At 35.4% G+C, this 26811-nt stretch overlaps 2 protein-coding genes across 4 annotated transcripts in view; one reads left to right on the plus strand and one right to left on the minus strand.

The window, feature by feature from the left end:
* Positions 1–281: 281 nt before the first annotated feature.
* LOC123533828 (RNA-binding protein lark-like) lies at positions 282–21820 on the plus strand. 3 transcript variants are annotated; one of them, XR_008372347.1, is made up of 11 exons: positions 282–419; positions 12787–12996; positions 13549–13632; positions 14128–14207; positions 15938–15961; positions 16378–16584; positions 17732–17764; positions 18520–18558; positions 20170–20280; positions 21048–21268; positions 21688–21820. XR_008372347.1 is itself a non-coding variant. In XM_045315742.2 (9 exons), exons 2-9 carry the CDS (start codon positions 12808–12810, stop codon positions 18937–18939), a joined length of 729 nt encoding a protein of 242 aa, XP_045171677.1. In that variant the 5' UTR covers positions 283–419; positions 12787–12807; the 3' UTR covers positions 18940–19314. The 3 variants fall into 3 exon arrangements, 1 of the variants encoding a protein (XP_045171677.1); XR_008372348.1 differs by having other exon boundaries at positions 21067–21268; XM_045315742.2 differs by lacking the exons at positions 20170–20280; positions 21048–21268; positions 21688–21820 and adding an exon at positions 18867–19314 and having other exon boundaries at positions 283–419.
* Positions 21821–26597: 4777 nt separating this feature from the next.
* Positions 26598–26811, minus strand: part of LOC123533825 (28S ribosomal protein S10, mitochondrial-like) — a 50265-nt gene continuing 50051 nt past the window's right edge. Inside the window, exon 7 of the mRNA XM_053551016.1 lies at positions 26598–26707. Within this exon, the coding sequence (XP_053406991.1) occupies positions 26633–26707 (75 nt within the window). The 3' untranslated portion in view covers positions 26598–26632. The remainder of the gene's footprint in view (positions 26708–26811) is intronic.

The following is a 26811-nucleotide window of genomic DNA, read 5'->3' on the forward strand; positions in this document are numbered from 1 at the left end:
AGCCACCACACATTCATCCGAAAGCGAGGTACACAACGGGGGAAGAAGTTTTCTTTCTATTTCTCTTGCGATAATAAAATACTAAATACTTTAAAATTAGAATAAATCATTTTAGTGTTGGGCAACAAAACTACTAAATATCCTCTATTTGATATGTGCCCTCTGATATTCAATGTCATTTAGGACTTAGTAATAAATGGTTTATCTTTTCAGCACGCACCTGTTCCATGCCTCGATTACTACAGAATATAGGTCAAAATCCATGTTATTACAGCTACGCCGAAAAAAGACGAACAAAAAGTCCAAGATGACAACGATAAAAATCCGGACTTCGGAGAGTAATAGGCTATACCATCGCGTGGGTCGGCCATTTTGCATATAATTTGCGTTGCAGACAGGGTAGTCAATATTTTTGCTAAGTAGGTATTTATGCTGAATCCAGGTTATTTTGAATAATTTTTTGTTGAAGCTTAGAATATGTTCAATTATATTGCAGCACTGAAGTAGAAGTATTAAAACAAGTTTCCCAGGAATCGCTCCCTGGATCTCGACTACTGGGAACAAAGGAATTTGAGTTTTGACCAAAAATTTCATTTGATTACAGAATCGATTAGACTGATTTTTTTTAATGTTGAACAAATGAATTATGTATATATAACGTTATGTTGCTGCCCTGACCACGGGTATAATTTTGAATTACAACAGAAATCCCATGCCTAATTCTTTGGGCAGCCAGAAAGTTTTGCAGGCTACAAAATCCTTTCCGAGCAAATAATTAGCTTCCCTGTGTAGCAGTGTGTATATAATTAGTCTATGATATCGATTGTCCGATTAGCTGGTTCGAGCATCTGACTTGCAAGCTAGGATGAAGCAGTGGCTTAGACAAAAGAATCTGAGTTTGCCTTTAAAAAAAGGAGGGAGGAATGTAGAATGTATATGTTACGCGCATATAGCCAATCTGCGCATTTGGTAAATCGCGCAGCGCAAATAACCAATTTGTTATCTGCGCAACGATTTGTAAATCGGGCAACCTTATATATTTCTTATATGCGCAGGGCAACTGTCTTGCGCGTTTGGTAAATGAGTCTGCGCTTTTAACATATGGATGATATCTCCCGATAAAATTGAATATCATTAGAGTGTTAGACTTGTAGGCTTACATAAAATTGTAAAACTGACGGTGATCAGGCACGCGTAAAGGTGTGAATTTGTAAAGAAAAAGAAAAACATTTTTTAAAGTAAATGAGCGTATTTATGCGGTAATTTCAATGAGATTCTCACGTCCCTGGTAGTTTATGGCCTATAAATTTCTGTTGACGACGGTATTAAGAGTCATTTGTCATAGGTGTTAAAAAACGTTAAAATGATACAAAATATCCCAAGTATATTTAATAACTCAAGTACTTTTTTATTTATTTTTATACTTTTTTTAACTTTTAAACGCCGTAGCCTGTGCGGGATGTCGATCCTGCGCTAATAGAAAATCTGGAAATTACTCTGATAATATGCATATCTGCCATAAACCATGCTAACTTTTACATTGTTTAACAATTACAGACTGATATTGCAAATCTTGGTTTTAAAAATGTGTCATAAATTTATTTCAGCATCATTAAATTCATGGGAGTCGGTCACCTGGTTTCAATACCTGCAATATGATACAATATGCAATAAAACTCAAACATGCGTGAAGGTGTGATTTCCTTCGGATAGCCACATCGTCCTCTCTATTCTTTTTATAACTAAAGTATTTTACTTCATTCGATCACACGCAGTCATTTTATACCGAATATAGAACATAAAAGAGACTTACATAACAGACTGAATTGCCACACACTTACCACATTTCACCATATCGCTTTTCTTTTCATCATATTGAAAAAGCGCAATTCTTTTTACCGACGTGAGCATATCTCTTGACATGGCCAAGATTAAAAATAAAACAAAAATAAGCAGAATTAAAAGACGAACTTACAGATCTTTTATACTTATATAATTGTTTAATGTTTTATAGTGACATAAAAAGAATGAATAACTAATAAAATTCCTCAAAATGTGAACGAAATTTTACATTTTGTAGGTGTGCAAGATGTGTGTCCTGCGCTAATAGAAGTCTGAAAATTACTCCAATAACTTGAATATCTTTTATAAACCATTTTAACTTTTACTTCGTTTTTCGATTACAATCTAAAAATGTAGCTTTTGAAAATCTGAATATAATGTTTCATCCGTAGCCTGCGCGGGATGTTGTTCCTGTGCTAATAGCAATTTCTGAACTGACGTTGATATTTGCAACATATTTCAATTCTACAAGATACTATTTATGTAACTTCTTAAAAAATGTTTTCAGAGTAGAAAATAATTAGAAAGAAAAGGGGTTTTCGTCATAACGAGAACGAAATATTACATTTGTTGTCTACGCAAGAGTTTAAGTTAACATAGTTTATGAGAAACATTCAAGTTATCAGAGTAATTTCCAGATTTATTATTATCGCAGACACACATCTTGCGCGGATAAAAAATGTAATATTTTGTTCTCGTTATGACAGAAATCACTCTTTTTCTATTCATTTTTCTACAGTATTCATTTGAAAGTTACATAAATAATATGTTTTATGAATGAAATATGTCTGAAATACAGTGTAATTTCAAACTTTGCTATTAGCGCAGGACCGACCTGCCACGCAAGTTACAGGTGTAACATTATAGATCCATTTAGATTTGTAAAAAACTATAGTTTTAGTCTGTAATCGTAAATCAAAGTAAAAGTTAATATGATTTATAAAAGATATTCAAGTTATCAGAGTAATTTCCAGATTTATTATTAGCGCAGACACACATCTTGCGCAGATAAAAAATGTAATATTTCGTTCTCGTTATGACAGAAATCACTCTTTTTCTATTAATTTTTCTACAGTATTCATTTGAAAGTTACATAAATAGTATGTTTTATGAATGAAATATATCTGAAATACAGTGTAATTTCAAACTTTGCTATTAGCGCATGACCGACCTGCCACGCAAGTTACAGGTGTAACATTATAGATCCATTTTGATTTGTAAAAAACCCTATAGTTTTAGTCTGTAATCGTAAATCAAAGTAAAAGTTAATATGATTTATAAAAGATATTCAAGTTATCAGAGTAATTTCCAGATTTATTATTAGCGCAGACACACATCTTGCGCAGATAAAAAATGTAATATTTCGTTCTCGTTATGACAGAAATCACTCTTTTTCTATTCATTTTTCTACAGTATTCATTTGAAAGTTACATAAATAGTATGTTTTATGAATGAAATATATCTGAAATACAGTGTAATTTCTAACTTTGCTATTAGCGCAGGACCGACCTGCCAAGCAAGTTACAGGGGTAACATTATAGATCAGGGGCGTAGCGACGATTTTAGCATTGGGACGGCAGAGGGGGTGGGTTTTGGGAGGGGGGTAACCCCCTCCATCAACGGGGTCCGGGTGGCCCCGGGAAAATGTTGCTTATAGCTAAAGTAAATGGTGCAATCTGGCGACTTCTTTGACTGCTTGGTAGCTGTTTTTTGATATGAATGGATTCCGTAATTTAAAACATTTAACACATAACACATTACACATAAGCATCCTGACAGATCTCAAATTCACAGGAGACCTAACATAATCGTATATTTTACAATAATTATTCACCTCATAATAGTGAATCCATGGAAATACGCTGAACCATTGAGGGTTGAATAAGAGGAGTTAATGGTTCTTTTTACCGAATGATCGCTTTGGAAACGCGAAATTGCGAGGCTGATTGGGCTTTTCCATTTTTATGTAGAAGCTTGTTTGATGTTATTAATGTTACTAGATCTGTAAAATCTATGAGGATTTTTCTACATTTGATGTTTGATATCTTTATTTACGTCTCATTCTTGCATACGACATATAATTACAGTGTACAATTACAACAAACTATTGCAAGACCATTCTATTTAAGAATTATAAGAGACTACAAATATAATATAATTTCTGTACATGCGTTGAATCTAATCATTATGATTGGTTTCTATGATGTTTCAAACAATATGTTTAAGTGTCAAAAATATTTAATTGAAAAGACATCTAAAGATGCCGATTTGCGTTAGTGTTTTACTTTGTCGGCAGAATTTGAGACACAACATTAATTGCAAGTGTTTATAATCTTTTCGGTAGTAAGCAATTAAATACGAAAAAAACTTTCATTAATTAATGCAACGCCTATAATCCAAGTCTGTGGGGCGTAAAAATACAGCGACATTGGTCGTTGCGGATTTTGTACAATACCCTGTCACCAAGGAGATCTAGCAAGGTGTCAGCGATATGACAAGATTCTGTGTACATATCAGTCGCCTATGCACTTCATGATAAATTGACAATTGGCAAGGGAAGACCGCTGTATTTATTCTCAATTACATTTTCTAGACTTTTAAAAAATTTACGAGTTCGGCATTTCGCCGCTCCTCGAAACATTGGGGCGGCAGGCGCCGCCTCTGCCGCCCCAGCTCCTACGCCCTTGTAGATCCATTTTGATTTGTAAAAAAACCCTATAGTTTTAGTCTGTAATCGTTAATCAAAGTAAAAGTTAATATGATTTATAAAAGATATTCAAGTTATCAGAGTAATTCCAGATTTATTATTAGCGCAGACACACATCTTGCGCGGATAAAAAATGTAATATTTCGTTCTCGTTATGACAGAAATCACTCTTTTTCTATTCATTTTTCTACAGTATTCATTTGAAAGTTACATAAATAGTATGTTTTATGAATGAAATATATCTGAAATACAGTGTAATTTCAAACTTTGCTATTAGCGCAGGACCGACCTCCCACGTAAGTTACATGTGTAACATTATAGATCCATTTAGATTTGTAAAAAAAAACTATAGTTTTAGTCTGTAATCAAAGGCCTACTCTTTATTCAATCGATTTTGTACTATAAAATAAGAATAATAATAATAATATAGATAAGATCTGTAAGAATTTTCTTTTAATTCTGTGACTTTTTTTATTTCATCTTTTAATCTTAGACATGTTGAGAGATATGCTACCGTTGGTAGAAAGAATATTATTGGGAAATTTCAAGATATTTCAATATAATAAAAACAATATTTTGCTAAGTGTGTGCTCGGGTGAAGTAGAAAATTATAAAAATAGCCTAAAACATACCAGGGGACGACGTGTGCAAGCTGGAGGAAATCACACCTTCACGCATGTTTGGGTTTTATTGCATCTTGTATAAGATTGGAGGTATTGAAACCTGGTGACCGACTGCCGTGAATTTACTGATGTAGAAACAAATTTATGACACCTAATTTAAGTACCGAGATATTCAGCATTTGACATCTATATTTATTAATAAATTGACCAACTGCATGATTTATCAAACACGAAATGCAAATTTCTGATATATAAAGTTACATTTGTTATTTGCGCTGCGCATTTGGTAAATCGGGCAAATTAAATTTATCCTGCGCAACGATTGGTAAATCGTTGCGCATATAACCAACGTACAAAAATTTGTTATATGCGCTGCGCGTTTGGTAAATAGCGCAGATTGGTTATTTGCGCTCAACATATATAATTAGGCTATGATATTGATTGTCCGATTAGCTCAGTTGGTAGAGCATGTGACTTGCAAGCAGAAGGTCGCAGGTTTGAGTCCAGTATCGGGCTGCACATTTTTCTGCTCCTTATATATAAAGAAGGCAGTATGCCAACAAAGTAATGTTGATAGAAATTACCCCAGTTTGGAATTAAAATTTCTATTGGGCTCTAAGCCAAAATGGGCAGTTTAAACCAGTTATGCCATTGTAAAAACCAGGGCTCACCCTGCCGAAAGAAAAGTTGTAGCTAACACTTTAGCCAAACAGAAAAAGTTGTAACCATTTTTCCAACATTGTAACCAACATTGTAGCCATGAAGACTGTTGTAAACACCACATTTCAATTTTGATATAAAACCAAGTAAATGTAAGATTAAACTCTTTTATTCAATTAATTAATAACACATATTATATTCACAATAAAATCTGAAATATAGAAAGCACATAGATAACAGCACTGGAATTAAATAGCACAGCTCATACAAGTTCAATATTTATTTATCAGATCAGTCAGCTTTGTTACACCCTGAAAGAAGAAAAAATAAAAATTATAATAAATTATAAATATTGTTAACTATAAAATATTCTTAACCAGATTGATATAAATGATACTGTTATAACATTATTTCCTCAAATAATATAGCACCAAATTATGTTTTATTGAAACGATTTTTAAATCAAATTTGTAAACAAATATTAGAAACCATAACTTACTTGTTTGATACATAGATTGTTGAGATCTGGAACAATGGAACTCGGAAGGTGCTGCTTAGCAGTAAAGTAAACATTTCTCATGACTGCTGTCACCGCTTCTTCACTCTTACTTGCTGCTTTCACGACCGCAGTCTCTACGGCTTTCCAATGTTTTGAGGCGTCTACGGCATCTTTATGATCTGAAAAAAATAATGTTGATAATGTGCTATTAGTACATGTACATAGACATATCAGCATGCCCACTCATTTTTAAAGTTGAGGGTACATGTACCCTCTGCTTTTGCAAAATAGGGGTACACTTCAAAATTTGGGGGTACACTACATGGCAGATCTGAAAATTTTCTATTTTTTAAACTACTGAAAATTTGTATATTACATGTTTTGTTTTTTGTTTGTTTGTTTTTTTCATACAGAACTCTCGTGGGTGGGGTATAACAGATCAGATAATTTTAGAAAATGTAAAATGTTTTTCCAAAGTTAAGATAAGAAATTCTGAATCAAAAGACCCCTCCCTATATTATACTAAATATAAATAAGTTTTCAGCAAGGTTCATGTATTCCCAATTTCGTGAACGGAACACGATTCGTCCGAAATAACATACAGTCAACTGAAGACTGGTAAAATTCGTCCATCAATAATAAATGCCCAAACTATTACAGATATGCAATGTGTATCTAAGTTGCAGTTAAATATCGAAAAATAAAATACTGTTAACCTTTTGCTGAGTTTATTAAAGCTAAAATGCCTTTTTGCGTTTCGTATCCATTCTTTTTTGCACACGACTCGTGTGACGTCCGACTAAAACATTTACCAAACCCCTCTATACAGCTGACAATTACGCCGAGAATTCGGTGATGGAAACGAAATTATAACGTTCGTGGACCGGATCTGCGTTTTAGACCATACCAAACAATTGGCAAGTGCGCGATGTAATTAACAGCGATTTGGCAGCTGAACTGGAGTTCCGAATCTCTGCGTGCATGTACCCCCAACAAGTGATTTTTATGCGTGCATTTGATATTTTGTGCGTGATTCACATACTGCAGTGCGTGAATGGGCATGCTGCATATGTTGACAAACATTTACTAAGAATCATTTATTTATATATTGACCAACATTTACAAAGATTCATTTATTTATCTAAGATTGATTTTATGTCTGGTGAATGAAATATTGTCTTCCATTAATAACAACTAAAATATATTTTAATCACATTCATATTTTGTCATTACCTTTGCCCTTTGCATGTTTTCCAACGTTGTCTCGTTTCAAAGTACCACACCCGGTGGTAAAACTATTACTTTTCTGACATTTTATACATAGAGTGCAGTACATCAACTGCTAGTTACTATCATATTTGAGCCAAGGAAAATCAATCAGCCATTTATCTTTGAAAGCACGATTTTCAACCTCCTCGATTTTTTGCTTTTTTGGAGCGGGCGAACAGCCCAAATCATTCTCTAGCGTCTTTTGCCAGACATGGTGAATCAGTGAATGTTCAAAACTGATCTATTCGAGATATTTTATACTGTTGGATACATTTAATTACCATAACTGTGAGATCGTCAGCTTACGCAATTAGACAAACTTTCACTTACCATCCTCCTTTAATTGATAGTTGTTTGCGCTTATCCACAGTTTGTTTATTAATCACGCGTGTCAGTTTTTCACACTCTTTATCTGACATATTACTCTTCTTGACCTAATTATAATTGTTAGACTGCGTATTGATTTTTTAGCGATACGCTTAAGCGAGTTTCCGGTAAGATTTGTAAACCGGTCTGAAGGGTTTAAAATCTGGAACATACATTCGGAAAAAAAGTTTTTGCCAACATGTTTCCCCAATTCGTAAAAGTTGTAGCCATTTCTTATTTTCTTTCGCATTTGGCTGCAATGGCGAACGTCAGCGTGAGCCCTGAAAATGCCAGTAAAAACTGGTTACAAAAATACCCAAGCCCCTGTAGAGCTTTTTTTGGCGAAAAAAATGTGAAGTGGTATGGCATTGCCAGGTCTAGGAAAGTGGTTTAATTTTACAGATTATCTGTAAATTTATAGATTTTCAATCTTTAGATTTACAGATAAAGTTTTTGAAAACTGCTTATTTTATATCTAGACAGACTCAAAATTGCAGCTTAAAATTAACTGATCTATGCATAAATAAAGGTCAAATGTAACATTCAATCATTTCTTTTGACTTCGATTTTTTTTTGAAAATGTCAAAATCTCAAACATGTGTCAACTGCAGCAATTTTTTTCCTTCTTTATAAAGTACCCCTAAAAGGACCTTTCCCAATTGAAAAATGCAATCTTTTTTCCCAATTATCATCCAGAAATTCCCAAAATGACCAAATTAATAGGGGTGCGTATCGGTCAAAATGATCGATACGATATTTGTATCGATACAAAATGATCGATATTCGATATATCATATGATATTTTCAGACAGAATAATAATAGAGTACAAGACCATTATAGTAATGCAATATGAACTATAATTACTGGGATCCGGACATTTGCCCCCCAGGACATTTGCCCCCCAATAAAAAAGTGGACTACTGGACATTTGCCCCCTTGTTGAAATGGTAGATAGGACATTTGCCCCCCAGTGCTTATTTATGAAACGGACATTTGCCCCCCAATATTTTTGTCCCCTAGTGAATTTTTAGGAACTTAGTAGAAGATAATTATCATATTGTAGATAACATTGTCTTTGTTTCTTACATATTTCTAGTAGATAAATGCCAAATTAACAAGTTTGAGTGTTAAAAACATTGCAAAAATTAAAAAATTATAACATTGTTATGAACACTTTTATAACTCAATAATAGGCCATTATTTACCTTAACACCTGAATGTAATTAACATATTCATCACATTTTTATCAATAAAATAGTTTTTTTTTTACTGAAAATTGCCTTTTAGAGTAATTTTGATAATGAAACAACATTAAACACAGTATATCTACTGGCACATAGGACAAAAATATTGGGGGGCAAATGTCCATTCTAAAAATAAGAAGTGGGGGGCAAATGTCCTATCTGCCATTTCAACTGGGGGGCATATGTCCGGTAATACATTTTTTCATTGGGGGGCGAATGTCCTGGGGGGCAAATGTCCTACAATCATAATTACTCACTTCTAAGGTCGGTCTATTCTGAGTCAAAATCACAGGACTTGGATACATTTTTCTTTAGGAAACAGAGGCAAGCATATTAGAATTGTTGTTTTACCTTTTTTTAATAAACTATTTTGAAGAAATAACTAACAGCTGATTCAATATTTCAGAATGGTATCTTTCAAAATGACACGAGCTTCTCAATTCAAATGATAACGAAAGGTGTGATAGTCTTTTTGTTATGATCAAATAGCCAGCAATTAGCTGTCACCTCTGTCAATTTTGTTGTTCACAGTTTGATCTCGGTTAAAGAGAATACTCGATCTTTAGTATCATAAATTTTGTGATTTATTAATATTTCTTTAATCAAAATACTTTCAAATTTGTATGAAATTAATTTTGTTTGAAAGAAAATTAAACCATTCGATCTTTTACGGAACGTAACAGCAATCTTATATTTTAGCGGTGACAGTTAGCGCGGAGAGTAGTTTCCCTTTACCAAAATGGCGACCATCGGAAACAAACTTGTTTTGAAGTTGGAAAATCATCTATACCTGTGTATAATCTGCGCGCCCACAATTCGAGGTGGTCCCGGGGGCCAAAAAACTGCGCATTATACATAAGTATCTGCGGTAATGAGACCATTTACCATGTAGTTAGCTTTTGATCGATATTTTGGTCGATACAGGAACGTTCGATCCGATGTATCGATCGAACCCTGAATACCGGTATTCGGTACATATCGAGAACCGGTACGCACCCCTACAAATTAAGTTTACATTTTGATGATTGCAGAAGGAAAACTTAGTTACATTGATTACATTACCATGATTTAACCATTTAAACAGTTTGTTTGATGCTATTTATATGGAATTAAAGGAAGAAGCATTGTAAATGATGTTATTAATTAACTATAAAAATTCCCAATCTGAGTAAAAACCATGCTATTTTTCCCAATTTATCCGGTACCAGACCTTTTCCAAAAAGGGCAAAAAAAAATCACTGCCAAAGTCAACAAAAATGACTGAAACTTACAAATGACCTTTATTTATGTATACTGTAAGGTAAAGGTCTTTTTTATTGTAGTGTCACCCCTATTGAAAGGGCCAGCCAATTTGGCTTGCGAGACACCGTTATTGAGCATACCAATTCAGCGATTTTTTTCCTTCTTTAATAGGGTCCATAAAACGGACCCTTTCCCAATTGAAAATAATGACCATTTTTTCCCAATTTCAGACCAAATTATTCCCAAAAATGACCTACAAACATTTTTGAAACGGCAGCTGTCCCGACATCGTGAAATTCGCCGATTATAGAAAATATGTTCCGAATTTTAATCGAGTGTTTGCTAATTTTGACCAAAGGGCAAATACCCGATTAAAATTCAGAACATGTTCTCTGTCATCACAAGCGCGAATTTAATCAATCGCACCATGTATTGTTTTCGATAATCGGTTTCCACGATCTTTTTCTGTAGAACCAGTGACAAACTGTGCGAACAATGAGTCACAAAAGCAAATATAATGTTCAAAGGCTAACAAAATCCAAGCTTGCTGGCTGCAAATGCCTTGTGGAGTTCAGATTCTCACGGGCATCTTTACAGCCTGTTCTGACTGAGGAAACGTCCGTTGAATCGTCGACACCGGTGTCGTTTTCATGTCAGAGTCAGGAGAACTCTTGTGTAACTCCGGTTGAATTTGTGCCAGAGTGTGTGCCTTTAGAACAACCATTGTTATCTCAGAGTCAGGCCACTGTATCATGTTGTGATGATCAGAACACTAGCTCTAGTGTAACTCAATTAGATCCAGGAAAGGGGTTATTGTAATTTTGTATGTTACACAAAATTCCCAATTAGGATGAAAACGACGCTATTTTTCCCAAATCGTCCGGATGCGGACGCTTTCCCAAAATGGCAAAAAAAATCGCTGCAATTACCTTCCAACTCCTACCACTATGCCAGGTGGATAGAAGTCAGTAACCATTCATTTAATGCCTTAACCACTGGGCCACGGTGACAGGTTACTGTAAATAAACGAATTAATTTTAAAAAACAATGAGTTAATGTCATCTCTTGATTAGCATCGGTGTTGCCTGGTTAAGTTTTATGTTATAAGTCATACATAGAGCGCCCAGTGAGACTTATAATGTAGGATTCGTACCCGAATATTTTTGTCTCTGACTGACAGAAAATTAAGCTTTATACCTACGCCAAATAATGAGGAATATTACAATTTCTTGAAGTAAGAATCAGTTAGAGGAATAAAGCTTTGTTATTTAAATATGTGCTGTTTCCCAGAGCCAAAAACTTTTATTTTCTTTTAAATTATATTTTTCCATCTAGAAAATATTATTTTCCCCTTTAGAATTTTAACAAAATGTTCCATGATATAGTGAATAATTTTATAAAAAGTCAGCGTTTATATATTTTTCAACCCAGTTTACCTCCATCAGTCAGAGGTGTAACTGTTTTCAGTTATGTAACCTATTTCAGTTACTTTTTCAAGCATTTTGTAACCTGTATTAGTTATAAAATATAATTAACTCAGGTAAGTTATTCAAAAAAGTCTTTTTGCATTTCTCATAAGGTGACCTTTAAAATGCAATTAGTAGCAAACTGTGGTTAATTATATTCTCTTTTAGTCTGATCATGACCTGATGAGCATAATGGGATGTTAAGAGTTTTATAGCTTTAAAACTTCTGCGTAAAACTTTATCGGTCTTGCCTAAAAAATTTTATTGCATAGCTGGAAAGATAAAAGTTCAAGGATTGAGGAAATATTGATTGAGACTATTGCATTAGTCTCATTCACAGTAAGGAGTTGGCACAGGAGAGCTTTGTAATATTTCATAATAACTGAAACAAGTTATGAAAGTATGAGCAATAACTCAAATGGGTTATAAACTGCGATAACTTGAAACAGTTACACCCCTGACTGTCCATTTTGCTTCAAATTACATATATAATCAAATTTTATATAATGTCATACTTCACATCAGTTGTGTTTTGTACAACATAAAATTTTGTGTTTTAGTGTCAGTATACTAAAGAAATTAATTTTGCTGTCATTCATGTCTACAAACAGTTTTTAGGAGAACAGTGTATTGTCTGAAAGGTTTTAGGCCATGTAAGACAACTGTCCTGAGAGAATTCAGTCCAATCTGAATCACTGCAAGTATGCACTCTATGTAATATTTGCTCAGAGTGGTTTTAGGCTAAATTAGCCAATGTTTGAATCTCTTGATATGTACCTGCATTTTACTTTTAACTGTTTGGTCAACAAAATTGCCCCTTTGTCATATAAAGCATTTATAATGTAAAGTCTTTTCCTTTAATTTTAGGGTTTCTTTACTTCCCTCATCATGTCATTCCGAGGTGGAAGGGGTGGAGGTCGCGGTGGTGGAAGCGGTGGAAAGAAACCATATACAGTATCAACAAAGCTCTACATTGGCAACATACCAGAAACATGCCGAAGGATGGACTTACAGAAACTGTTTGAGAACTATGGCAAAGTTGTGGAATGTGACATTGTGAAAAACTACGGATTTGTGGTGCGTTATTTTCAGTGGGGAAAGTAAATTAGCATAAGCTGGTTAAAGCCTTGCTCTAGTATTCATGAACTGATTCTTTCGTGTGGCCTTGTTTAAGATCGTATTTTGTGTATGACATTTTCTACTAACTGTCCTTTGTAATTTGATGTATATTAAATTGATTTAAATTATTTTTAAGTTACTTCAGTTTTTGTGTGAAAGAAATACTTACATTATGTCATTGTAAGGTTTCAGATTCATTTAGCTTGTATTTATAATAGTAAATTTGCTTGTCTGTGAATGTTGCATTTGTATGCTTTTAAAAGGGCATTTTGTATGTATGAGAAAAAAGAAATATAATTAATAATTTTTTTGAATGATCTGCTTTGATAAAATTAGTCACTGCCTCTTGTATCCAATCATATGGTAGAACTTGTAGGAGCACCAGCCTTCTTTGTACATATACTAAAACAAGAGTTTAACCTATAGCTTGTCATGAAGTGTAAAGAATTTTGGAAAGTTAACCTTAATAAAGTTGAACAGAAATTTCACCATTGTTATATGTTATTTTAGCATTATGAAGATGAAGACGAGGCAAAACAGGCGACTGCTGAACTGAACAACACTGAATTTCAGGGCTCTATATTGACTGTGGAGGTAGGTGTTCACAGATTGAGGAGTGCAAGTTGTATTTTATATCTGGGTTCATGATGCACTAGATCTTAATATTGGAATTTTTATATAACAGTCCAAGGTTTAAGTGAAGCTATGAAATTATGAAACAATCTGAAAGCTATAGCATATATTTTACAGTAGGTTTCTAATCGTGGGTTTGAGCCTGACTTCGAGCATTGAATTCTTTTTGTGAAGAAGCAATCCATATTGGGTACAAGTTACAAAAGGTCGGTGGTTCTACTCTGGCCGTGGGTGCCAGCCTGTGATGAAATAATGCATGGATGAGTACCTGGGGTCTTCCTCTACTATCAAAGCTGGAACACCGCCATAATATTATATGGCAGTGCGACGTTAAATCCAACAAAAAAATTAATCAGTGTTACTTTGTTAAGTGTAAAAAACTGTGATGTCAACAGTATGTTACCAATATTGTTATTGGCTTTGTGCAAGTTATTAATGAATCAATTGTTCTTGCAGCTGTCGCACAGTAGAGTTAGACATAAACCAGGCATGGGAGGTAAACAAGAATGCTACAGATGTGGAAAGGAGGGTCATTGGTAAGTTTGTTCCCTTGTAAAGCTCGTTTAGCAGGCAGTATTGTCGGCCATTAACTGATTCTTCTATGTTTAAAATGTGTTGAGCTAAATCACAGCAGGTGACAAGGCGCGGACATCTGAGATTCATATAAAAATTGAAAGAATGTGGAGCGTAAATTGCTTAAAATTACTTTGTATTTAACATGTATAACAGTGTTAGATTCAAATTCATAGTTGAAAATATTAGTAAGTATTTATGTAAACATAAGATAACACGTTTATGTGTATAAACTGTGCTGTGTGTTAGGTTAAATTGCTACACATGAGCTAGATGCATAGCTATGCACAATAATAAATGTGTACTACCACTAAAAAGCAGGAAGTTTTTTTAAAAGGACTCGCACAACATTAAATCGTGATGTACAAACATAATTAGTTTATATATTAAGTCAAATTTATCTGATATGGAATTCTACATTTGAAGTTAGTATATAAAAAATAAACTGTTTTACTTAGTGAAAGATGCCCATTTTCAAAAATTGTAACAACATTTAAGCGAAGAATAATCAACATCTTAAAATCTGTCTCCGCTGTTGGAGACATTAAATTTTGGGGTCACTCTGTCAAAGGTCAAGGTCACAGGGGCCTGAACATTGAAAACCATTTCTGATCAATAACTAGAGAACCACTTGACCCAGAATGTTGAAACTTCATAGGATGATTGTACATGCAAAGTAGATGACCCCTATCGATTTTGGGGTCATTCCATTAAAGGTCAAGGTCACAGGGGCCTGAACATTGAAAAACCATTTCCGATCAATAACTTGAGTGCCACTTGACCCAGAATGTTGAAACTTCATAGGATGATTGTACATGCACAGTAGATGACCCCTATCGATTTTGGGGTCACTCTGTTAAATGTCAAGGTCACAGGAGCCTGAACATTGAAAACCATTTCCGGTCAGTAACTTGAGAACCACTTGACCCAGAATGTTGAAACTTAATAGGATGATTGGTCATGCAGAGTAGATGACCCCTAACGATTTTGAGGTCACTCTGTTAAAGATCAAGGTCACAGGGGCCTGAACATGGAAAACCGTTTCCAGTCAATAACTTGAGAACCTCTTGACCCAGAATGTTGAAACTTCATAGGATGATTGTTCATGCATAGTAAATGACCCCTATCAATTTTGGGGTCACTCTGTTAAAGGTTCAAGGTCTCAGGAGCCTGAACATGGAAAACAATTTCCGATCAATAACTTGAGAACCACTTGACCCAGAATGTTGAAACTTCATAGGATGATTGAACATGCAGAGTAGATGACCCCTATTGATTTTAGGGTCAGTCTATTAAAGGTCAAGGTCACAGGGGCCTGGTCATGTAAAATCATTTCTGGAAAATAACTTGAGAACCACTTGACCTAGAATGTTGAAACTTAATAGGATAATTGGACATGCAGAGTAGATGACCCCTTTTATTTTGAGGTCACTTGATCAAAGGTCAAGGTCACAGGAGCCTGAACAGTGACTTGAGAACCACTAGGCCAAGAGTGTTGAAATTTAGCGGGATGACTGGACATGCCAAGTAGATGATTCCTATTGCAGCCAACCATCAGTGTCTCTTTGACTTCCGCTCCTGACCCCTATTGACTTCTTGCCAATAGGACTTTGCATTGGGGGAGACATGCGCTTTTTTACAAAAGCAATTTCTAGTTATTGTTAGATGTTTATAGATTTTAATTTATTTTCAGGTCAAAAGACTGTCCAAAGGGACCGTAAGTATTCAACTGTATTGGGCTTTATTTCTTTGAACTTGTGTCCAGTAAAGCCATAAAATTCTCATTCCCATGTGTATGGAAAAAAATAACATAGGGATGATTTTACTACATCAAGTTTATACTTGCAGGGGACATGCTAGCTGATCGGGTTTTTGAGCCACTTTCTGTCCAAAAGTGACAGGAGTTTAACATAAGAAATAACAGCTAAGGTGTGGCAAATGGTAGAGTTACAGTTAAAATGTCCAGAACCAGTGACATATTGTTTAAAACGTAACAAATCAAACCAAACAATGTCCAAAGTTTTACCTCTCTTCAATTGAAAGAACTTTTTGCAAGGTTAAAAAATGTAATATTTAAACATTGCTGATTTTTAGTTTTGTATAGCTGATTATTCAAATATGTTTGTTCTTCAGAAGCCGGCCAAAGGGCTACTCAGACCGTGGACCAGATCCCTATGACTATTACAGAGACAGGTACCCACCCCCACCTCCCCCAGACCGTTTCAGACCATACCCAGACCCTTATGACAGGAGGCCACCATTGCCAAGAGATCCATATGCAGCTTACCCAAGAGAAAGAGACCCATACGCCAGGCCACCTCCAGAATACTATGGCAGAAGGTAATACTTTTGATTTCTTGCTTATTCTAAAGTGTAACTGAGTGGTTGTTTCTCATAGTTACTGTAACTTACAGCAGTTGGTGTGTATTTGAAGTATTTGCAAGGCTTAAAAGTGTACAGTGATCTGATGATAGGAAGTTAATTCAAACGATTCGCAAGGAAAATATGTTTAAAATGTATTCTAATGAGTGAAAAAATAATTTTGATACTGTATAGAATGGATAGCTGGTTGTTAAATATAAAACATGATTTGAATGTTGTCACTAACTGACAGTAAATGCAACATGGTTGTTATGCCATTGTAGGTGTCGGGAGCACTCTTAAAGAGCTAGTTTCAGGCTTTTTCTGTCATTTCATACATGAAATATTTTTCTGCAAAAGAAATTACAATATATTTCAAAAATTCAGTTACAAGTATTTGTATAAAATGACATGTTTTGAAATTCATGTATGGGACAATAAGTGGGGATCATCCTTGAATGTTGTCATCCAAACTTGCTTTTATAATTATATACATTTTATATTGTATTTTATAATGGACTTTGTTCTGAGTAATAAGTAAAATACTTTATTTTGTAACTAAATATATTTCCTCTGAATGTTGATACATAAAACCCTCCCTAAAGTGGATTGTTTTTATGCCCCAGACATTTAGTGTATTGGATTCCCTATTTTGATTGATTGTGCTTCTTGAGCACCAGTTTGAGTTGCTTAATAATTGAGTCGTGCCATGGGAAAACCAACATAGTGGCTTTGCGACTAGCATGGATCCAGACCAGCCTGCGCATCCGCGCAGTCTGGTCAGGATCCATGCTGTTCGCTTTTAAAGCCTACTGCAATTAGAGAAACCGTTAGCGAACAGCATGGATCCTGACCAGACTGCGCGGATGCGCAGGCTGGTCTGGATCCATGCTGGTCGCAAAGCCACTATGTTGGTTTTCTCATGGCGCGGCTCATATATCTAAATTGGGTATGTCACATAGGATAGAAAACACCATTTAGGCATTATTAAATTCTGGCTTTGTATATAATCATTTTGAAATGTATGGGTATTGCAGATCATGATATCATCTTTCATCAGTCAAATTTGAAATTATGCCTCTGTGGTAAATGCTTTTTACATTTGAAAAAAAAAATTGTATTTCAGAGATCCATATGCTGCCTATGACAGAAGATCAGCGTAAGTTACCTTTACTTAGTAATTTGACAAAAACATTCAGGCTGTTTAGTTGACTGGTACAGAAAATGAGACCGTGGTAGTAAAAGAAAAGTATTTTGTGTCTCATAGAGACTATTAAATTAAAGAGTAATTAAGGCCATGAAAAGTCCTTGAATTTGATGCCTCTCCTTGAAAACTACTTGAATTTTGTAACAGTCAGAATTTAGGATAAAACGTACAAAAGATGGCAAATAGTCCTTAAATTCGTCCGGTGCGAAGTGAAAACGGACAAACATTATAAACGGACCAAAATAAACTAAAAAACAAAACAAAAACCAACCGCTGCCGCCATTAGGGCCTGCCACGGAGTCGGCTATAATACGGTACGGTACTGTACTTTACGGGTTTTATGCTCTTTCAAGTAATTTTCACACTGTGTAATTTATCTGCGATGCGTTGAAGGTAAAACTTGTGTTACATTGTTTAATTTTGTCCTAAATTGGATTTAAATTGGTTATTTCATGTCTCAGCAACAGTGACATTGCGCCCATTTTAGTCCTTGAAAATGGAGGAAAACTACTTGAAAACTCCTTGAAAACTACTTGAATTTTTTTTTTGGAAGGTCTGTATGAACCATGTGTCCATCTCTCAAGATGCTAATACCCTGTACCTTATGACCTTTAGAGGGAGTTTTGAAGCTGGAGGCTGGTTTCTTTTAAGTCACAAAACAAATCCCTGCAAGCAATTAGAAATGAGGATGTCTTATATATTTACAGAGACCCATATCTTGATGACTACTACAGACGACCAGCTGGGTAAGAGCTTGTATTTTATCCTCGATGATTAATGAAATTTAAAAGGCAAAATTTAAACTGTTTAATCTTTTTGGAACAAAATATTTCAAAAAAAATATTGTTCAGCGTGTATTGAAAGGATTTTCACGGTTATGTTGTCGAGAGCGTTGAGTTCGTAAAAAAGTACATGTATTGCTAGCCAAGCTATTCAAATCTGTCAGAAAGACTTTTTAGATATTCGTTTAAATTTTTTGGCTGTTGTCGAATGTTTAATCACTTTATGTTCTTTGTCAACCTTGATGTAACTGGCTAATTTGATTTTCTAACAGCTACTTGCCGCCGCCCCCGGGCACGAATCGATTGTCACCACCACCATCTCGGGCCCGCGTAGCTCCTTATTAAGTTGGAGCGCAGAAGTCGGACGCGAAGATGATCGACATTCAGCACACTTCTTAACTAGATGTATCGTGAAAAAAATGGAGAGAGAACGATCCGAAAGACTTTAAGTCTGAACTCGTGAAAATGAAGACACTTGGTGTTCATATGTTAAACATTGTCATCGTGCTTTTATGTTTTAATTTTATGTCTTAAAGAACAATCATGCGTGGTAACACTAGTTATTTTGTATTTTTAATTTTGTACGGGAATAACTTAATGATGTATTGTTTTATTTGGGATACTCGCTAGGCTGTTCTGCTTCGCTTTGTCATAATTTCATCCACTAGTTCTTGTACATGTAACGTGTTGTTTCTAATAAAATGAGAACCACATAGAAAATACGCTTTTACTTCCTTCGATACGATGTTTTTGCATGTTAGTTCATTTGCAGATTAAAATTTTCATTTACGCTTTGTCTATGGCAGTGTCACAACCGAAAGGTACACATTTCGGCAGGAGTAGAACCTGATTGAAATTTTAATCTGAAATTATATATGCTTCAAGGGAAAGCTTTAGGGATTATGGATATCTGCCTAGACCATATGATTTGTATGGATATGTCAAGCTGACATTTTGTCTGGGAAACCAATTTTGAATATACCACTGGCCTAAGTTGAAGAAATTTGTGATAAGACCTGCATTGTATTAGATGCAGTACTTTGTCATATAAGTACATGAAAAGTAATAAATTGACAGTTTAAAATGAGTTACAAATACATCAAAACTCCGCTAGAATCACTGTAAACATGTTTGTGACTATGACTTCTTGTGGTAGACAGCATTTTCTTTGTCGAGACGTAAAAGAATTACACAAGACATACGAGAATAATGGCAGAGAAGAATTTAGCGAAGATAAAAACAGAAGATCGGTAAGCGTATACTAGTATGTTACAACCAGGAGAGGCGGATTCGTGAGGCATTCGCGATAGATTTGTCGTCGAAATGACTCGTGTGCGTCTGGCGAGAAGTGTAATCAGAACGATTTTAATTGGATAATATAGAAGTTAGATAATATTCTTTAACACAAAAAATTGTTTAGTATTTAAATCAGTTCTCTTATATATTCATTTAATTACTATTCTACGTTAAAATGTCTTTAACAGATTTTGAATAAATACTTCAAAGTAATGCATTTGCAATATCACCTTTAATACATTGCTTAGGTGATAAACTTTTAATTTTATATTTATGAAGGTGATTTTGCATTGGTTGGAAAAGGATAAACACAAATGGAGAAGGGCCGAAACTTGAAAATCCAGTCTCGTCATTTGGTTGTAGAAAAAGGAACCCTGTCCCCAGTGTGAGGTAGGTTACTTCAGTTTGATCGTTTCCTTAGATGATAAAGTTTTTTTACCATTTCTTGAAAGCTGTATTCTAGTTCAATGTTTGCTTGAAGAAGTCTTTTAAAAGGTTTTAACCTTTCTGCATTATTTATTAAAGAGCGGAAATACCATATTTTATAAAAGAGAAAAGCATTTACTTGATACATGTCATATTGACTAGAATTTAAATGTTCTTTTATTGTACCTCATTTGTATTGCCCTATACCAAATTTCAGTACTGCAGTGGTTATAATTCTTAATGTTAGTAACATTTATTTAAAAATGATTAAATGAAGAACAAACAATTAGTGTATGTGATAATAACATGCAATGATTCACAGAGTAATGCTAATGCATCCTATGTAATGCTAATTTAATGCATTATTTTGATAAAAATGAGTAATGCTAATGCTAATTTAATGCCATTTTTTCCCAAATAATGCTGATTTAATGCATTACTTTTGCAAGTAATTATTAACAACTCTGAATGTTACTCCCAGTTCCTAAAATTTAAAGAAACCCTGGGATCTTAATGTTGATTACAAGTGTAAATGCTCCACAGTGTCTAGTTACCACTCGAAAAATAGCACAAGTCTACAGGAGATGCTTGTTCTTCCCAATTATCATTTTGCTTTATCGTTTTCCCTGCTTGCCTTGGTTGGCATCTTGTGACCATATTTCATGTGTTTACAATATACTTAAAATACACTTCTTTATTGGATATTTTAAGATGTCATGTTCTGCTAACAGTTACTGGGTGTATGAGCAGTGGTCATGATGTAAATCCAATACCCAGCTGTATCTACTGAAGGGAAGAAAACCAGGAAACATTATCTGAGAGATGTGTACAGAGCCTGTGACTGAGGTGTTACCAGTCTTGTGCAGTTATCTTTGTGTCCATTGTCATATAAACAACAAAGATGCTGTATCATACATTAGGATGGAGGAGGAGCAGTTTTCTGTTCTGTGAGGTATGTATATTGGTAAGGAGGAAATGTATTTTCAGAATTAATAAAAGTTGCTGTTGGTTGGTTATTTTTGTGTTACTTTAATTTCACATTGTGACCGACGTATCCAGATTTTAAAGAGTCTGCTCGAAGGTCTATACTTTCAGAAATAATATTGCTAGTATTTTGAATTTGTGTGACACAGTGAATATATCAACATTGCAGATACTTTCCATTTATCCTTAATGGGGAGAAAGGAATATATTGTATATTGAGTTGAATACAATCCCATCATGAAGATGACAGAAATTTTAAGGTAAATTCAAAAATTAGATGGGATAAGGGATCTGATATATCATATAACTTGGAAAAGAATAAAAATCAGTTAAGGAAATCTGTAATAAGAAGTTAACAAAACTTGGTAAATGTGATCTGTATTTCAGAAAGTGAAGAGAAGTAGTTACCAATGAAACCTGAATGCTGGAGGTCGGAAAGTCAGACAGCTGGTGGAATGATAGTTGAAGAGAGATGCATTGTAGTGTTGCAGAATTTTAAATAAAATTATCGAAAATCCAACTCGTATTTCTGTAAAAATTCATGATGTACTGGTATATATTACTTTTAAGATATATGATATATATTAATAAAAAAGGTAGTTTCTTGTTTAACATGGGTAGTTAACAAAAGTCCCCCACCTGGAGTGGATTAAACATCTTATTTCCAGCAGAGCCCATAACATGTGTCATACTCCCCAGCGTCCAGTCTTGGTTGATACTGCTGGAGATGGTACCGTTTTAAGTAAATCGCCCAGCACTGAACAGTAGTCTGGATATCAACCACAACTGGGAATCGAACCTGGACCACTGGCATTTTAGTGCAACCTGCTTTAATCGTTTAATGCATAATTTCAACAAGTGGTATCGGAACCATTTACTGCTGATCAGTGTCCAATATGTTGTTTCTTTCTTTCACCCAGAGTCTTTTGCTGCTAAACCAAGCGAGGACTGGCTGTACTTGTGCTAGAGGGTATTCTGTTATTTAATCTGAAGCATTTCTTCCATGAGTACACTTGCAATTCAATAGCTTTTTGGCAATGATGTTGAGGTACATATTAAGCTAATTATGTCTTGTGGTGGGGGGGGAGACTTGTTTTTGCCCAACCCATTCGTACGTCACACTTCATTTCCGATAAATGACTGGAGAACCATTTAACTTAGAACCTTCATAGGGTGGCAGGGCTTATGGAGTAAACAGCCCCTATTGTTTTGGGGTCACTCCATCAAAGGTCAAGGTCTTGGGGGGCCTGTACATGGAAAACCATTTCTGACCAATAACTTTAGAACCACTTGACCCAGAATGTTGAAACCTCATAGGATGATTGGACATGCAGAGTAGATGACCCCCATTGGTTTTGGGATCACTATTAAAGATCAAGGTCACAGTGGACAGAACATGTAAATCCTATTCCGGTCAATTGCTTGAGAACTATTTGACCTAGAGCCTTCAAACTTAATAAGATGATGGGACGTACAGAATCGATGACCCCTATTGTTTTTGGGGTCACTCCATCGAAGGTCAAGGCCACAGAGGGCTGAATGTAGAAAACTCTTTACAATCAATAACTTGAGAACCACTTGACCCAAAATGTTAAAACTTATTAGGATGAATGGACAAGCCGAGTACATGACCCCTATTGATTTTGGGGTCACTGTTAAAGGTCAAGGTCACAGGGACCTAACATGGAAAGTCATTGCCGATCAAAAACTTGAGAATCACTTTATCCAGAATGTTGCAACTTCATAGGATGATTGGACCTGCAGAGTAGATGACCCCTAGGGGGTCACTCTGGTAAAGGTTGTTACAGCGGACAGAACATTGAAATCCATTTCCTGTCTATAATTTGAGAACCATTTGACCTAGAACTTTCAAACTCGATAGCATGATAGGACTTACAGAGTAGACGACCCTTATTGATTTTGGGGTCACTCTATTAAAGGTCAAGGTCACACGTGCCTGAACATGGAAAACCATTTCCAATTGATAGCTTGAGAACCACTTGACCCAGAATGTTGAAACTTCATAGGATATTTGGACATTGAGAGTAGATGACCCATATTGATTTTGTGGTCACTCAGTTAATGGTCAAGGTCACAGTGGACAGAACATGGAAATCCATTTCTGGTCAATAATTTGAGAACCATTTGACCTAGAACCTTCAAACTTCATAGTGTGATGAGACTTGCAGAGTAGATGACCCCTATTGTTTTTTGGGGTCACTCCGTCGAAGGTCAAGGCCACAGAGGGCTGAACGTAGAAAACTCTCTAGTCAGTAACTTGAGAACCACTTAAAATAGAATGTTGAAACTTGTTAGGATGAATGGACATGCTGAGTACATGACCACTACTGATTTTGGGGTCACTTGATCTAAGGTCAAGGTCACAGGAACCTGAACCTGGAAAACCATTTCCAATTCATAACTTGAGAACCACTAGGCTCAAAATGTTGAAACTTAGTGGGATGATTGGACATGCCAAGTAGATGATCCCTATTGATTTTGGGAGCCAACCATCAGTGTCTCTTTTACTTTCGCTCCTGTCCCGTTGACTTCTTGCCTATGACTATGCACTGGGGGAGACATCTTCTAGTTATTGTCAGAAATAAATGTAGGATTTTCTTATTCAGTTTATTTTCGTCCCCTGATATTTAAAGATTGGGAAAGTTGTCTGGTTTCTTTTTGGACATCCTTCTATATAAGGAGTATAGAAAAATAAGTTATTTCGAAGATCGATATAGTAGATGATGGCTTGAAAACAAGTGATGGTAAGAAGGCAAAATTCGTTGAAACCAAAAGGCCCATTCAAATTCTGCAGATGTTGACAAGCTGTAGAAGCTTAAATTTGGACTGGAAAGTACAGGGTACAAATTTTCAAGCATGTAATTTATCAATACATGCTCTCCCTGTATTGCAAGGGTCAAGTAAAAGTTACCTGTACATTTAGCCGAGGTACATGATAGAAATACTCTGGCTAGACATTATTGTATGCAAAGGAAAAACGGAAGTCCAGGATTTGATTCGTTTTTAGCTGAACTTTCTAAAAAAAAGGTTATTGCACTAAGCGTGGCATCTGCATTTGTTGAAGATATTTATGAAGTTCAATTTCTTCTTCATTACTCGTGACATTAATGGAAACTTGCTGTATTTGCTCACTGTGACAATGTTCATAAGTTTAGTAACTCAAAATGCAATATTTCTAAAATTATACATTTTTGTTCCACCCGAATGTTTTTCATGGTGCAATCAAGAGTTGTTCATCCATGGAAATCTCTGAAAGTATTTGACCAAGACTTGTCAACCTCACAGGATTGTCATTCAGCATTTGAAGTTATGCAGTTGGTGTTTTAAAGGGGTTTTGATGCAGTCTGACCAGAGTAATGGCCCTTGACCAAGAAAAAATACACATTAGAAGAAACTAAAAGTCTGTGTGTTGTGTATCTCGAAGTTTTTGAGCTAGGATTATAAAATTATTAATCAGCGTGTCAGGTTGTGCATTTGAAATTTCACTCGACTGGACCTGACTTGGTCCAAAATGGGCATAAAAGTATGTGTGGCAGTTATCTTGAAATGTTTGACGTAGGGTCATGAAACATTTGGGTGGATTGTTTTACAGTGAAGATGTGCACCTGGTGGTCTATTTGGGATTTCACTCTGCTAGATCAGTTAGTTGAAAATGCACAAAGTGCTAAAAAGCTTATGTAACATATCTTAAAAAATATTTCAACTACCTTGTATAGTGACTGGAATGGGGGAGCTGCCAGTGTCCTATAAACAAACGTCTTCTACTTTTATTTACTTTTTAGCTCACCTGAGCCAGAGGCTCATGGTGAGCTATTAGGACCGTAAGTGAGAGGTCTGGTTCAAATCACAATTGGGACTGAAATTTTATCGGCTGTTGCAACAGCATGCAATGAATGACAACTAGGCCTAAGCAAAACTGTTTTCAGTATTGGTCGAACAGTAAACGACCACAAAAGGTATTTAAATATACACACATGCATAAAAAGTTACAGACCAGACAAAAAAAAAATTACCAAAGGTGACATTGGCAAGAGTTAAGAGGTCCCGAGTCTTGCATAAAACAAATCCATTTGTTTTGCCGACTGTTAGTGGCAAGTTACTTGAAGATCCAACCTCCGAGCAAAGTAAAGTTACTGACTAGACTGAAAAACTAAATGCCCACGGGCAACATGTCGAGCTTGCCAGCTGTCAAAATAACTTGCCTCAAAGAGACAGTGTGTCAGGCATTAGTAGTTGAAATGTCAAGGTCACACTTGGGGGTCAAAAGTTTATGCAGTTTCTATTGTCTGGGCTGTAACATGGATGAAGATGTCCTTAAAACTGCACCAAGTTTTGACCTCTAAGTATGACCTTTACCTTTAAATTACCAATCTGGTTGTTGCTCATGACATCATTTTACGGAGGCAAAAATTTATGCTAAAGTATTTCGAGTTACAGTCCGGACAAGCAAAACAGCTTCGAGTTTATACCTTAATGATAACCTTGATCTTTAAGCTACCAATCTGGTTCTTGTACGTGACACACCATGTCGTTGAGGCAAACGTGCCAAAATTATTCAAGAATCCCTTGATTCATGGACAAGTTACAGCCCGGACAGATGCACATACACCAAACTGCCATTGTGTTAACTATGCCAAGCTCAACAATAAAACACCAAATGTCTCCGACCTCTTAGAGTGGCCTTTGAGATGGTGGCACATTGTGTCATTATAGGGAACATTTGTGCAGTGATATTTGTCTGGTGAACTGGACATGAAACTGATGCTTTGTGACATTGACCTTGGAGCTATGGTTCCGGGTCTTGGGCATGACACATCAACTTGTTATAGGAAACATTAAGATTTGTGCAAAGTAATATTAAAATCCCTTGATAAATGGCAGTGTTTTGAACTGGACAAGAAATGGACCATACAAGCCTTCAACCTCTTGAATGTGACCTTGACCTCGGAGCCAGGGGTCTAGGTCTTGCACATGACATGTTGCCGTATTATGGGGAACATTTGTGGTTAAATTATTTCAAAATCCATTCATGGCTGGCAGTTATGGACTGGACACAGTGTGATGGTAGGGCACAGTCTATTTCTATGTCCCCCTTCTTTTCTTTGGAAAAGGTTGAAATCTCTTAACTTTGATAAGTCTTGATGGCATTTTTGGTACAAGGCTTGGTATGCAAATGAAACTGTCACTTGATTAGTGTTCTCAGTTCTATATACAAGACAAAAACTACACCACTGAAATGAGGCATTTGATCTAATAGTAGAGAACACAGAACTCTCAACAGTACAATAAATTTTATTTTAAAACAAAAATTTTAAGATGTGTCCAGCTGTTTTTCTGTTTTCTCAGTTGGTGGCACCAAATGCTCTGGAAACTTCTCGATGCCGTGCTGAAATAAAAGAAGACACTGACGTTTATCCCATATTTATATCTGTCGAAGCCTTCTGAGGTAAAGCCCTTGCCAAAGCATAGTCTGAGGAGTGAGGGTTTTAA

Source organism: Mercenaria mercenaria, chromosome 1 (assembly GCF_021730395.1).
Source record: "Mercenaria mercenaria strain notata chromosome 1, MADL_Memer_1, whole genome shotgun sequence".
NCBI classification, from domain to species: domain Eukaryota; kingdom Metazoa; phylum Mollusca; class Bivalvia; order Venerida; family Veneridae; genus Mercenaria; species Mercenaria mercenaria.

Coding starts and splice junctions, on each gene's coding strand:
- LOC123533828 (XM_045315742.2), top strand. CDS start 12,808: ATGTCATTCCGAGGTGGAAGGGGTGGAGGTCGCGGTGGTGGAAGCGGT. Junction 15,962..16,377: donor AAAGACTGTCCAAAGGGACC/GTAAGTATTCAA, acceptor TTTGTTCTTCAG/AAGCCGGCCAAAGGGCTACT. Junction 18,559..18,866: donor TACTACAGACGACCAGCTGG/GTAAGAGCTTGT, acceptor ATTTTCTAACAG/CTACTTGCCGCCGCCCCCGG.